The sequence below is a fragment of the Rattus rattus genome, chromosome 1 (assembly GCF_011064425.1).
Source record: "Rattus rattus isolate New Zealand chromosome 1, Rrattus_CSIRO_v1, whole genome shotgun sequence".
Taxonomy (NCBI): Eukaryota; Metazoa; Chordata; class Mammalia; order Rodentia; family Muridae; genus Rattus; species Rattus rattus.
The window spans coordinates 201,222,007-201,237,379 of NC_046154.1; the positions used below are offsets into that span (position 1 = coordinate 201,222,007).

A 15,373-nucleotide genomic window follows, 5' to 3' on the forward strand; every position below is an offset into this window, starting at 1 on the left:
TTGCAACATCAGGGAGGTGAGAAGTTAGATTGTAAAGCCGGACTCCTACAGGCTTGATCTTTCGTATGAAATTTTATCACAAACCCTAGACACCTAATTAGAGTTACACCATTTCCTCTAAGCAATGACCTAGTTAAACTGACTGATGAGTTGAGCTCCTGCCCTAGGTGGGAAGGCTGAGACCACTGCATCCTGTGGGTGTTCATACAGCAGTGACTACCCTAAGGGCCTTCTCTGTGCGTTTTCACCGTGTTTGATCCCATGATTTTTAGACCGGAGACACATCGATCAGATGAGCATGGCCAGGCAGAGGCTACCCGGGTCCTCACTTCTTTTCTGTCTCCCTCTCTCCCCAGGAGTCTGAGGGCATCTCCTGCCACTACTGGTCCCTGTTTGATGGCCACGCAGGCTCAGGGGCTGCCGTGGTGGCATCGCGCCTGCTGCAGCACCACATCACACAACAGCTGCAGGACATCGTGGAGATCCTGAAGAACTCCGCCATCCTTCCCCCGACCTGCCTAGGGGAGGAGCCAGAGAGCACGCCGGCCCATGGCAGGACCCTAACCCGCGCAGCCTCACTGCGTGGAGGAGTGGGTGCCCCCGGCTCCCCCAGCACACCACCCACGCGCTTCTTCACGGAGAAGAAGATTCCTCATGAGTGTTTGGTCATCGGGGCCCTGGAGAGCGCCTTCAAGGAAATGGTAGGTATCGCTGACTGGTGTAGCTCACGCCAAAACTTCCTCGCTGAGAAAGTGTCCCTGAAGCCGTGGTCTTCCTGCCTTTTCTCCTGCATATCTCTCTTCTACAACCAAGCTTATTAAAAGTCATAGCAAGATACGGTGTCTGGAATAATTGCCAGCAGAAATTAAGACCATGAAAGAGGGCGCGCACAGGGTACATTCTACTTATTAAATGTATGCAGGCGCGCACAGGGTACATTCTACTTATTAAATGTATGCCTTGTCCTTTCTGTTCCATCAGACGGTATGGTTCAAATTAATTGAAATGTGAGTGTGGACTGCCATCTGCTTTACGCATGTACAGAGTCCAGGTGTTTGGGAAACCATGTCTAGTAAAACAGTCACAAGTCCCTTCCTTTACAACTGGGCACAGACTGGTGTGGTTAATCTCAGCCCTTGTAGGCAAAGGCAGGCGGACCTCTTTAAGTTTGAAACCAGCCTGGTTTACATTCCCAGTTCCAGGCCAGCCAAGGAAGGCTACCTACACAGTGAAACCTTGTTTCAGAGAAATGGGGGGGAAGGGGTGAGGCTTGGTTTGTGGTGTAACAATTCTAATTGTGCCTGGAGAAAACGGAGGGGAGGGAAGAGTCGATGTGGCTTTTGTTTTTCCAGGGCCTGGATTCCAGTGCTTTGATGTCTGAGTGGGTCAGGTCAAAGAATGCAGCATCCTGCATGTTGGCCTGAATCCTGAACATATAATCAGGTAGAGTGGCCCTGGCTATCCCTCTGCCTGGCAGGAAGGTCATGGATGCCTTTGACAGAGAGACCTCTCCCCTTCCCCTACCCTCCTCCAGCCCTGACTTCACTTTTTACTGAGGCAAGCATTGTGTTTCCAACGATTCTCTCCCCTGAGCAGCAACCTGTGTGTGGATAGAGTAGAAACTACTCAAGAGTGTTTAGAAAGACTTGCCGGAGGCCAGTGGTCAGCAGAGCTTCTAAAACATGAACTTGGTGACGTCAGGAAAGCACAGGTGGCTAGAAATGTGTCACCTAAAGTAATGTCCTCCTTCACGGTCGGTCCAGGACCAGAAAGCCCCACTCCATACCCTCATCAGAGGAGAAAACTGGTCAATAGTGAACATGGTTCCTGATGTGTTTTTAAGGAACGAAGTTTCTATACTAATAGCTCAAGTTTACCTCTGTGTAGTGCCAGCTCACCCCTCCTCGGTCTGTTTTCATCTCTGAACGCATACATCTGCTCTTTGATTACCGAGGACTTTAAAAGGCACTTCCTGTGGATAAGAAGAATTAGGAGGAAAACTGGGAGTCGAGGTAGAAAAGTTTACTCCTATGGAACCTTGGTGTAAAACCCTTCCCCCCTGGCTGGTGTAGAAACTAAGGTGTTGGCAAGTATGTCTGGATGCCAGTGATGGGAATGACTTGACAGTGACCTCTCCCTGTAGTGAGAGAAGAGATCGAAAAAGGGGGGTGGGGATGAGTGACTTCAAGACTTTAATTTCTGTCAGTGGCTGCCGGGGGGCTGCCAAACTTCTTTTGCTCGGAACTGCTGTATTCTCCAGTCCGTCCACTAGAGGCCAGTGTCGCATTGATGAAGACCTCCCCAGGACCAGCTGCACTTCTAATGTGAAGCTTATTCTGATAAATACCCAAAAAGGAGCCCGAGCCTTCAAAATTTTCAACATTAGTTAACTGCCTGAAATTTTCTTGTGAAAGTGTGTGTGTGTGTGTGTGTGTGTGTGTGTGTGAATAGATACCTAGGATATGTCATTTTTATGTAATCTGCCCAGTCAATAAGCATTTGCTAAGAAACAACTTTTTGTCGGACCTGAATGGGAATAGAAGAAAGTAGAAATGGTCAGGTATTCAATGAGTGAAATGCAAACGGAAGGGAGAGAAAGGAGAGTTGGAGTTCTGAGTTGAAACTCAAGAGAGCAGGCAAGTTGAACAGTTCCCTCTGTGGGGGAAGTACTGAGGCTGCCCAGACAAGTGGGGGCTCCTGGGAATGGTAAATGCATTATCTAATGAGAGGGACAATTTTTCTTCCTATCACCTTAGCATAAGACTTGGATTTCCTGGGGTTGGGCTCCTGTCCAGATGATTGACAGGCCCGACTAGACTTGCTCCTAAGGGAATAGAGAGAAGTATATAATGTTCTCATCTTTGAAGCAGAGTGGACCACTGTGTCTCTACCCAGAGCCAGAGGTAGATTCCACCCTTTTGACCAGGAGGTGTAAGAAAGAATAGAGCAGTTGGATAGTTTCCTTTCCTACTCTTAACCAGGGAGAAGGAAGGTGGTGCCCATTCCTCTGTGGCCTTAAAAGCTACTGATCACTGTAATATCGTGCCATATCCCAGTTACATTACTGTGATGTTCTAAATGATGTCAAAGCCAGTAACAAAATGATGATAGCACTCCAACATGTATTTGGAAATCCCTAGCCAGAAAAAAAGGACCACCCATCTCTAAGGCGCATGGGTAGTTTTTACAAAATTTAGACCAACAGAAGAAAAAAAGGTATGATTTGAACAAGCACTCTGAACTTCTCTGAAACAGTTCCTTTGCTCAAGTTGCCTGAACAGTGTGAGAGGTGTGGAGAGGTGGTGACCTCTGACCACTAGCATGTATTACTCACCATGCAAGCTCTTAGGGATAGGTTTAGCTCGACAGCCCCTTTGTTGTGTCATGTCTTGGATCTGATTTCCTACTGAGAAGGCCAATTCCTGTTTCCACTACAGAAAACCGACTGTGGTCTATTGAAAGGAGAATCTCCAAAATTTAGCCACTGATTGCATGGGGTGATCTTCAGAATTGACAGCATAGAAATTGTTTCAGTAGCCTCAAAATAATAGCTGAAAGGTTACTGTCACCTCATATAAAATCCGTAAATCCGTTTTCTTCCCTGGTTCTCCTGCTAATAGGTGATTTGGGGATTCTCTGTCTCAAAGCAAAGCTTGGAGGGATTTCTTGTTTTGTTTTGTTTGTTTTTGAAATGCAACCAATTACCTTATCTCCAATTTTGTGGGTTCAAGTCCGCCTTCTAACAGTGCATAGGTCAGCAGCTTGGTTGTTTCCTGGCCCAGGGTGACAGGCGTGGATGAGATAACCATTCTGAGTCCTAGTTCCAACCACCCTCATCCCTACTCTCACGCACCCTGCACAACCCTCTACAAAGAGTGTTTGGGTTGAAAAGACAACACTTCAGACTCATAGAAGAAGCTAATTCCACCACTAGAGTGGCCGTCAAAGATTGGGAACAAAGCCAGACAAGCCTTTGAGCTTACCACCTACAAGGTGTAAGCTCAGGAGAAAGCTGAGAGACTCTCCGAATGCTCACTGACTTCCTTTCAGTATTGTTAGGTAGGTAGCCAGGCAGATCTTCTTGAGCTTAGAAGCCATTGAGGATGGGCCCCTCCCTCATGGCCAATTTTGGACCTCACCTGTCATTTCCCTGGTAGCCCTAGAAAGGGAGGAATCTAAACTGGCCCCTGTCGTATTTGAACTTATCAGATGGGAGTGCCAGTGTTCTGTTGAGACCATTAAGCTACTTCCTCTTAGCCAAAAGAATGGAATCCACCTCTGGCCTTGAGTGGCCATCTGCCCAAACGTCAGAACACTGCACCCATTTTCTCCTTCCCCAAGAATTAACCTAGCTTGTGGTGCCACACACCTGCCTCACGGGACACATGGTTCACCTGAGGGCATGCTAAGGCTATGGAAGCCTTAAAAAAATACTGTGCTTAACAGAAGCCCTTCCCTCAGTGCAGGGCCTTGTGGAGCCTCCACCCTGTGAGCTCCTACCCTTCCACGTCCTTCTTCCTCAAGCCTAACTATTTTTCAAGCCTAACCCTGATACTCTGAGCTTCCTCACTTTTCTCTGAAGACCTCCCTCTTCTGCCAGCCTCCGATGCTGAACATGCCAGCCTTCTTGGACCCTACCTCAAAAAGGCACAGATTTCTCTCTCCTGCTTCGTGCCAAGATTACAGCTTGCCTGGCCTCCTGTTTTTCCTCTCAGAGCCTACAAACAAATTGTCCAGAGGCTTCCTTCTTCTGACTCTATTTCAAAACTCTTCTATTGAGGAGACTAAGAACCCCGAAGGGAACCCCAGTTTTCCCAGTAACATGATGCATGCAAGTTCTTTGCAACTGAGAAGAATGTCCTAGAAAGTTTTTTTAATAAGGGAGAAAATAGCTTTCATGGGATTTATTTTTGTTTTATCTATATGGGTGTTTTGTCTACATGTACATCTGTGTACCACATGTGTGCAATATCCAAAAAAAAAAAAAAAAGTGTCAGATCCCCCTTGGAAACTCGAGTTACAGACGGTTGGAAAACACCACGTGGATTGAGGAAATCAAACACCGGCCCACTGGAAGAGCAGTCAGTGCTCTTAACTACTGAGTCATTTAGTCAGCCCCCAAAGTAACAATGTTTTAACTTTGTAAGGCTACTACGTATCTTCTAGTACTGGGAAGTGTGGGCAGTATATAATGACGTTATACAAGCATAAGAATGGATGCAAAGGTAATTGCTAATTTATAAAGTCTAGAATTTCAATCAGCCTACTCACGGTAAGTTTAAACTTTATTTAACTTAGTCTTTGTTTGCAGCAGGAAGTTCTTCTAGGAAGGGATGGGCCTGTAATTCCACAGCAGTCAGCAGGTGGCGATATTGGACAGTCCCGTTTTTCTGTTTTTCCTTCTCTTTGAAACTCATTGCCTAGCTGGCAGATGGCCTTGTTCTCAGAATAAGCCAGGATGAGACCCGGATACTGAAACCATGCAGAAGCTTATTATTTGTGACTGACACTATTAGCAGCATGCTCAGAGCCGTATTATAACCCAGCCAGGGGGAGCTGCCAGGTATATTAAAACTGCCTGGCGCTGGCTTTCTTCTGCTGACCCGCAGCGCTTTCTTTTCACAACCTGGAACTGGTGAGCAACAAAGGCTGAGCCTGGAGTCACGTCATCTCTGAGACTTTCAAATCAAATTGCAGCCATTCCGGATGATAAATATGCTTTTTTTTCCTTCTTGCAGCTCTTTCCTGTTGAGTGAGCCTCACATTATGCACACTCTCTGCCCCCACCCCTTGCCACAACAACAACAACAAAAACAGCAAATAAAAGCAGGCACCGTAAGAACTGGCTCCTTTCTTTGACTCAGGGAAGAGCCTCGCCCTAACATATTGTCTAAGCCTTTGCAACAGAGTAACTCAGCTCCTCTCAGTAACACATTGCCTCCACTGGGCATTGGGACTCCGGATTGAGCAGTCAGAGAGTCCGTTCTCTGGTCCCTTCCCGTGTAGACCACACTTGGAAGGAATTAGTAGGTAGATGTTTGCTAGCTCCTCATTCTAGCTGGATGTCTTGGAATCCACTGGCAGCTAAAATGGAGAGAAGTCCTGGAGCTCTTGCTCAGTACACAGCAGTAGGCAGCTTTTCTCCTGATCACGTTAGCTTGTGAAAAAGATACCGAAAACTCAAGGGCTTGAAAAATAGACAGTGTGATTTTTTTTATTTTTTTATTTCTTGTAAAAGTGCAAAAAGCTTAGTCCGATTTGAAAGACTGAGGATTTTGAAAGGGAAAGGTGGTTCATTCCACAGTAAATATATCTTTATTGACTGCATTTATCGTGTTTAATCTCATAGTAAAAGAGCCACCCAGATGGTCCTTTAATGTTCCTTTTAGTACAAAGATTTTCTGAATCTTCTAGAGAGGAGTAGGTGGTGTGGGTAGGAAAAAAAAATAAAATGTGCTATTTTGGCTTCCAGGGAGGAGGGGAGAGAAGCAATTATTTTTAGAATCTGTTCTAGTTGCATGCAGTTTTAGAAGGAATGGAAGAGTGTGTGTTAATGTCAGTGAATTCTTCAGGGGATGAAGTCTGCAGAAACAGCCCAGCGACAGTGCTGGCAGAGAACACACTTCTAAGTACTGTGTGTGCACGTGTGCCTCCCTCACAGGTGTGGGGGAGGGGCTGGTCAGACCATGCATGTGGGAGGGAGCAGGGTTGCTTGGATTCAAAAGTAGCTAGCCTCGAATCCATTCTCCGTAAGAAAGTAACATTGCTTATTCAGGGAGAGATAGAGAAATAATATACAGTACAGTTGAAATATAGGAAAGGCAGGAGCAAATTGAATAAAGTGTGTGTGTGTGTGTGTGTGTCTGTCTACACACACACACACACACACACACACACACACACGCAGAACCATACTGTTAATTTATCTTAAGGTACAAGCTGAATAAAGTAACCAGAATGTTCCCCAGCATTAAAAGTAAATATGAACTCCACTGCTGTAACAGAACATCTTATTGTTGAACAATGTCTTGATCCCTCCCAAGGATTAAGTCATTTTAAAGTCATTCTTACATGATAAATAGCGTTCCCACTTATGACCCAGAATAAGCTTATTTGCTTCGATCCCTAGAGAATTCTTTGCCACGAACAGCCCTTTAACGTGGACTCTTTGTGTAGGGTTTTCTTTTTCCTCTTTCGGATTGCACTAATAATTCACTTAAGCCTGTCAAACGCCATCCAGATTCCAATCCATATGCAGCATGCAAACACTTGGGTGCTTAAAGAATCTTTAATAAATAGCGCCCTTCATTCAGACTTACATAGTCAAACGGATATTGATTGCAAGTAAGAAGGAAAATTTTCCGTAGCTTGAACTGTGCCTTTTAATATACGAAAAAGAGTGATGGTGGATGTGAACTTGGGTTTACAGGTTTATATATTTATTATATTTTAAATATATACATCAACCTTTTTAACTTTTGATGTAAAAAAAATGAACAAATCTTCCTACAGAGGGATTCTTTATATTCTAGACACTAAACAGAAAAACCCAGATCTCTTGGTGTTTTCCTCTCTCTTCCTTGAGAGACTTCCCCACCGAGCCACACGCCCCTCCTACCCTTCACCTTGAGTTTCCTACCATCCTTGGCACATGATGTCATAGGCTTCTCTCTAGAGCACTGGCAGTCAGCTGCAGCCAGGGTTCTTAGTATCTCGATGTGCATCTGCTTGGTAAATGTGGTATTTGCGAGAAGGAGCCTCTGTTTCTCCTCTCATGGGTAAGGTGGTGGGTGAGATGTTAGTTTAGAAATCCAGACTTTTTTTTGTTAAGTCCATTCCTTTATAGGTCCATTCATAGACACTACTAAAGCAATGTTTAACTGGCCCTGATACAGAGGCCAAGGGTCTGAAGGGGACAAGAATGGCCACTGCTCTCAATGGTGATGTTTCCAGGCTGTGGTAAGGATCCTGTGACTGTGGCTGAGACCTGCCCTCAACCCCCACCCCTAATTTAATCTTCCTACCACTCCTTAAGGAAACAGTTTATAGAGCATTTAAGGAAGTAAATGCTAAAAGGCAGTGTAGCCCACTGAACAGCGCTCATGCTTGGCCCCTCTGTAGCCCTTGAAGTTGCTGTCTTCTCCCGAAAAGGCTTCTCGGTTTTCTTAAACTCCCACAGCCCTCACACACCCCAAGGCCCCCACACATACCACAGCCCCACACATACCACAGACCCCATACGTACCTTACCATGGCTCCTCAGCTCCTCAACCTGGCTCTGGTCCACAACATTAGTCTCTCCCTCCTGTATGGCCTTTTAAACCACCTCTTTATTTACCGTTTTTATATAGGGTCTTAGTAATAGCCCTAGTCAGCCTTCTGTATCACGCTCCTGCATGCAAGGGCTGCAGGCATAGGCAACGGAAGCCATCTTTTTCCGTATTCTTTTAAGCAGTTGCTGCCCAAGTCTGTGCCCTCCTCAGCTTGGGAAGCTATTGCTTGTTCTGTCCCCACTCCTAACACCTGGAACACAGCCACTGTGGTTCAATGCTAGATGATTAGATGTTCTCCCCCCACTTTCCCCTTCCCCCCCTTCCCCCCCCCCTCCCCCCCCCTCCCTCCCCCCTTCCCTGAGGAGGCCACAGGGAGCAGCTAACTTCAATTCTGAGACTCTAGGACTCAAAAAAGTACCTCAGCACTGCCTGGACATCCCGGGTACCATTTCTCCCTCCCACAGTTTTTACCCAGCCTACCTTCTCTCCCACTCTGCCTCAGCAGTGGGTGACTTCCAGCGTGTAGGGAATAGGAGTCACCACTCAGCCCCTGTTTTCCCAAAGACACAGACTGTTGGCTCTTTCAGTGACGCAGAATGGTGTTGACGTTGCCTATCAGCGGGGGTGTTGGTCTGCCTTTAATTTTCCTCGAGACTGTTTCATTGTGTGTCAGGTCATACAGGGTTTGGAGGACAACTGGTTAACTAGAGATTGATCCATCCAGGTGAATATGGGTGGTATTCTCACGTCTCTGCGTCTGAACAACGTGTCAGTAACGATGGTCCAGACGATATATCGAGATTGCACGTGCAAGGCCCTTAGCCCGGTGCCTGGTGTAAGGAAGTGTCTGTGGGCTGCTCCAGCATTGGGAGTGTGTGAAGTGTGGCTACGGAGGAGGGAGCTGAGTTCGGAAACCTCTGCGTTGAATGGCAGAGAGTCTGTTCTCTCAGTTGCCTCTTTTTACTGAACCTTGAAGGAGCTCCTTATTCGAGGTTTTGTATTAAAAACATGGTTTATGTCTAGGTACTTGGCATATTCCTCTGCTTACTCTGTGTCCTGCCTAGAACTTAGGCAGCCTGTGCACAGAATAATCTCCCGTGAGCCATGGTGTCTGTTAGCTGGGACTTACATTTTCCTCTCCGCATGTTTGCCTGGTGTGTCTGTGTGTGTCTGTCCTTTGGTTCCACTCTCCGGTCTGCAGGGGCCTGGAGTTTTGTGACACATCCCCCCAGAGAAGCCTTTTAGGTTCTGAGGATTGTCTGTTCCCTTCTGAAAGCACATCCAGTCTGTGAGACTGTGCCAAGTTGAAAGGGGGAAGGCTTGCTTTAGTCACAAGTCCTGCACAACCACACTGACTTCACTTTCTTCTCCAGGACCTTCAAATTGAACGGGAGAGGAGTGCATATAATATATCCGGTGGCTGCACGGCCCTCATCGTGGTTTGCCTTCTGGGGAAGCTCTACGTGGCAAATGCTGGTGACAGCAGGTGAGCACATGAACAGCTCAGGTCTACCTGCTCTTTAAGAATTAAACGATTTAAAGGGGTTGGGGATTTAGCTCAGTGGTAGAGCGCTTGCCTAGGAAGCACAAGGCCCTGGGTTCGATCCCCAGCTCCGAAAAAAAGAACCAGAAAAAAAAATTAAACGATTTAGACGAAAGTTATTCTGGTTGGAATTAAATGTGGGAAGCACACGCTTCCTGCATCTCCACAGGAATAGATTTGGTTGTTTGGCTGTTTGGTTGGTTGGTTGGTTTGGTATGGCCTTGGCTGTCCTAGAACTTGCTCTGTAGACCAGGTTGGCCTCAAACTCACAGATTCACTTGCCTCTGCCTTCCGAGTGCTGGGATTAAAGGCTAGAAATGCATTTAGGAACAATCGGTGCTGTTGAAGGATGAAGAGCTTGAGACTTGTTCATAGCCACAGCTGGTGCGCGCGCCTAGAATCCATCTAAACCAGGAATGCTCAAACCATTCTTTTTGGCTTTGGAACCTGATTTTTTTTAATAAAAGCATAGCCTAGTCAGGATATTGGAGAGCTGGAGAGAAGAGGGAAGGGATGAGGAGAGGAGGGGAAGGGAGAAGAGGGAACTGAATGGAGTGAGTTTGTGGAGAGATCCAGGCCACTGCCCTGCAGACAAGCTCCCCACAGTGACTTGGCATTTGTCTCCCAAGAGCCCAGATACTTTTCTTCTTATGTATATGCTTTGGGAGTTCTGTGTGTGTGAGTGCGCACATGTGCATGTGCGTGTGTGTGTGTACATGTGTGTATGTGTGCATATGCTATATATACTATACTCTCTATATCATATATACTATTCTCTCTATATAGTATACATGTCATATATGCCATATAGACTATATATAGAGAACAGGTGATATTATATAATATATATGTATATGTGTATATATATATATATAAACTATACTAAGCTCTATATGTGTGTCATGTATACTATACTTTATATAACATATATATGGCATGTATGACACATAGATACATTATATATAAGATATATATACTATACCCCATCTATATAACATACATGTCAAATGATATATATGAAGTACATATAACATATATGGAGTATAGTCCATATATATCACATAGAGTATATATACATATATATATAAAGTATAGAGAGTAAGGAGTGTATATAACATATAGAAAGGTATGTATATGTATATGACATAGAGGTAGAGTACAGCATATGTAGTTTACATAGCATGTGGAAGGGAGAAAATGAAGTTGGCTTTAACCACATAAGTAAATGGTACTTGTTACGGTGAAGCTTCTTCCATATTGTGGGGAATGATTGCATCACAGACTTCTTAAAAATGTGGCCAAGTGGCTGACAGTGTAATAGGTCCTCTCCCGGGGTTGGGGATTTAGCTCAGTGGTAGAGCGCTTGCCTAGCAATCACAAGGCCCTGGGTTCGGTCCCCAGCTCCGAAAAAAAAAAAAAAAATTAGGTCCTCTCCCTAAACAATGACAATTTTGGAAATGACAAAGACTGGACTCTAAAGCATGTGGATGGCTGTTGCCCAGCAGTGGCTGCTGTCTGGAATTGTATCACTCCCTTAGGTCCCGCCAGGCCGCTGGCCTGTCCCCCTGCCTCTCCTGTCCTTCTCGGATCCCCACCCCCACCTTCTCCCCTTTCACTTATTATTTTCTTACTGGTGCTCAGTAGTTTGGAAGGCTAACCCTCTTGATGCAATCAAGAACTTCACTCTAATCTTTCTTCCATTTACAAAGGAGACCTAGGAGGGGAGTCTCCATTGCTCTTCTCCCAGGAAGGCTGACTTTTACCCCCCCCCGAAGATCATAGAAAACAGTGGAGAAAGGACTGTCAAGCAAGATGAGTGCTTTCAGAAGTCCATTTATTCCGAAAGAATATGTGGATTTTCTGTTTGAGACAATGCTATCTTGGGTTTCCGTGTAAAATTTTGCCCAGTCAATGGCAGAGTATTTAAGACATTGTTTATCCCAAGGTTCCTGCCTCTCCCCCTCCCCCCAGGGCCCACTGAGGTTCACCAGCTCAGATGTCCCCACAGTGAATGCAGGAATGAATGGGAGCCATCAGGAGTAGCCTCTGGAAGGAGCTGGCCGTCCTAGCTGTACAGGGACAAGGCTGGGGGAACCACTAAAATGAGCACTCGGCCAGAGTGCCAGGAAGCCTGGAAAAAGATGTTTTCTCTTCCCATGTTTTATCAGGCTTCTCATTGGCTGAACACACCTGGCTCTAGCCAGAAAACAGGTAGCACAGGGACTGTGTGTAGGGGAGCACGCCAGGCACAGTCAAGGGTGGGGCAAATGGGAAGCAGTCGGCCTGGCCTGTCACTTCCCTCCTCAAACAACCCAAGAGTTTAGCAGCTTCCACGCAGAAATCAGTAGCTTGTGGATGGGCACTGAGGGCAAGATGGTGGCCTCCTGTTCAGTTCTAGGTCCTAAACTTGTTGAGGATGGCAAGCAGAGGTGGTGACTCGTGTCTGCTCTCATGAAGACGGGATGTGTGAGCCAGCCTTGTGCTCACACTCCACATTTTGTTCCTAGTCTGTTAATGTGAGTTTGTCTCCCTAGTCTTAGGCTCTAAGGAAGTGACTGGCCATCTAGGCCACAGGCCCCTCCTGAGGTTCTCGAGTTAACTCCATGTCAGTGTCTAGAAAATCTTTACTTGGATTATCCTTTTTAAAACTGTAACTCCTCCTCAGTGCCTCCACTATATTTTTTAAACAGTCTTTGCCTTGAGAAGCAGGCTGCTTTGCAGCTGTGCCTAGCCAAGTGATGGCTTGTGCACCCCAGAAACTCTCTGTCCAGGAACCTGTCCATTCCCAAGGTTCATCTCTTGAGCTTTTTATCCTGGGTTCCACTTCCCAGACCTTAGTTTCCACATGCATAGATATATTGGACTACATGACATCTAGAATTTATGGCTTGCTAAAGGTTAACCTAGGGGAGTGACACTCTTGGAAAATAGTGTCTTCAGCCAGTCTTTGTGACATCTTTCTTAGAGCCTACTAAGTTATTAATTTAAATGAGGCCTCATTTTTCTAAGTGCTCATAAAAATATGTTTTAGATTTGCTTCTAATTTTAAAAGTCTAATAAATACCCATTTTCTTAATAAAGCTGTGATGCACAGAATAAAAAATTATCCTGCAACCCAGGAAGCCCTAAATTATGTTTGTGGTTCTCAGACCCCAGGGTCCAAATACGAAGTAGGGGTTTTATAGCTAATTGGTTGGGTTTGGCCTCCACATGCGGATCATAATTCATAAAGAACAATGGGAATCGATGTCTTATTGAGCTGGACCAATGATCACTTATGGAATACTTGTTACTGTGTTACTTTGCTCTCTTTCATGAGTAATAGATACTGACGTCATCTTAGACCATCATGGCTGACTTTATATACTAATGATACATCTCGGGCATTTCCGTTTAAAAACATTGTTATTCTCGGGAAAGAACCAGCAGGCACCCATCCACCTATTCTCCAGACTAAAATAGTAATACTAGCCACAGTGATGCCTGGCGCTGAGAGAAGATCCTGGCAATTAGTCAGGGCCCTGATTAATTATGTGCTAATTCTACTTCATTGTTAGATAATAACTGTCATGTGTTGATCCTTTAAGACTTGACAGTTTTCAGGGTGAAAATAAGTCTTTCGTTGTGTGTGCCCTACCGTGTAATTACGTGCAGAATAATGAGAGAAGCTCTGCGCTGGTTTGATTGAGGAGCTACCCAGGGTCGGGGGCTGTTTTCAGGGCCACTTCTCTGTGTGCCGTCTACTTTACCATCAGGTCTTGTGTAGGTTCCGGGTTGCCTTCAGGAAATGCTGCTGGTTGAGTCTGTGGTTTACCAGTGTCTGACTCGGTGGCCATCCTCCGTGCACAAAGGCGGGTGACTCATCCGAGGTGACCCAGTCTGCAGAGCAGACAGACTTTCCTTCCCTTGTTAGCTGAGCACATCGGCCATATGGAAGGGGGAAAAAATGCAGCATCTGCAGGATACTCGGTTCCTTTATTTCTCCCAGGCAGAGGTAATCGAGTCAGCTCAACACCCAGGGATCTTAAGGGACAAGCGGCAAAGCAGATGGTGGGTGGATTTTCACTTTAAGCCGGAGTGAACCTGGAGCATGGAAGTGTCAGGAGAGAGGGCGTGCACTGTGTTTGAGTCACCAGCTCTTCAGGTTTCGCTCCTCCTCGTTTCAGGAAGGTACCCTGGCTCCATTTTACAAGACCACTTCATTTTGTTTCCAGAGGGCTCCGGCACCGAGGATCCATTACTGCTGACTTCAGACAATGTCTCAAGGTTTCGAAGCTGAGAGTGGGCGAACTTGTTCAGACTGAAGGAAGGCAGTTAAGAATCACTAGCGTCTTGATTCCACAACTGCAAGCATTGTAGTCACAGGCAGCAGCGAGACAGCTAGGTGCTAGGCACTTGCTTCATACCAGGACGAGGGCATGTTTAATTCTGTCGATAATAGGGTGAAAAGTAGGAATTGCTGTTCTCACTTTATAAGAAGCAACTTTCCCAAGGTCCCTAGTGATGAAGGAGAGGACTGGAGTAAGAGAGCCAGGTCCTGGGAGACTAAATCCACCCACCCCTCCACACTAAGACTCTTTTAACATCTCTAAAGCAGGAATTTCTAGTTAACATTTTTGTTCCCTGTTTATTCATACGGGAAATACTGACACACTTCATATTCAGTGGCACCTCAGAGTCCGCCCAGAATGCATTATGGGTATAAGTAAGTGGATAGCTATGTTTAGAAACCTTTTCCTCTTTGAGACTGAGTCTATGTGCCCAGGCTTGCCTTCGCCTCCTCATTGTCCTGTCTCTGTTTTCCGGGTGCTGGGATGGTGATGGTCACACATGACCGTGCCTAGCTCCTACAGAACAATGTAAATGGACTGCGTCTGTCTTCGTTACTTTTTTGTAACTGTGATAAAGCAGAGATACCAAGGTACCTTACAAAAGAGTTTATTTAGGATGTTTTGGAGAGGTAGGGTGTGGGACCATCATGACAGGGAATGTGGTAAGCACTGGAGCTGTAACTGAGGGTGCCCATCTTGCTCTTAGGAGGTAGAGAGACCAAGCCCAAATTGGTGCAAGTCTTTTTTTTTTTTTTTTTTTTTTTTTCGGAGCTGGGGACCAACCCAAGGCCTTGCGCTTCGCTAGGCAAGCGCTCTACCCCTGAGCTAAATCCCCAACCCCTGTGCAAGTCTTTTTGAAAAGGCAAAGCCTAACCCAGTCACACACCTCCGTTCAACAAGGTCACACCTCCTAATCCCTCCCAACAGTTCTCCCAGCTGGAGATCGGTATTCAAATATGAGCCTACAGAGACAATTCCCATTCAAATCGCCTCAGGACTCCTCAAACTTTGGGGAGCCTAACCAGTTCCTTTATAGTGTTGAAAAGATGGTTTTTCAAAACAACTTTCTAAAGTTCACAGCGTTTTAAGACCATTTTAGAAGTTGTGTTTTCATTTTGGAGACAGTCCCTGTTGAAAACAACATAACTGTTAGATCAAGCATCTCTCTCAGAGAGTCAGACCTTCATTCAGTGTGATTATGATTTTCTTAAAACAAGTGTCTGCCA

General features: G+C 45.8%; 1 protein-coding gene across 1 annotated transcript in view; it reads left to right on the top strand.

Moving 5' to 3' along the window:
- The window catches only part of Ppm1h (protein phosphatase, Mg2+/Mn2+ dependent 1H), a 265,243-nt gene that overhangs the window by 128,264 nt on the left and 121,606 nt on the right, over positions 1-15,373 (top strand). The window contains exons 3-4 of the mRNA XM_032913223.1: positions 357-701; positions 9,647-9,759. Of these exons, the coding sequence (XP_032769114.1) occupies positions 357-701; positions 9,647-9,759 (458 nt within the window). The remainder of the gene's footprint in view (positions 1-356; positions 702-9,646; positions 9,760-15,373) is intronic.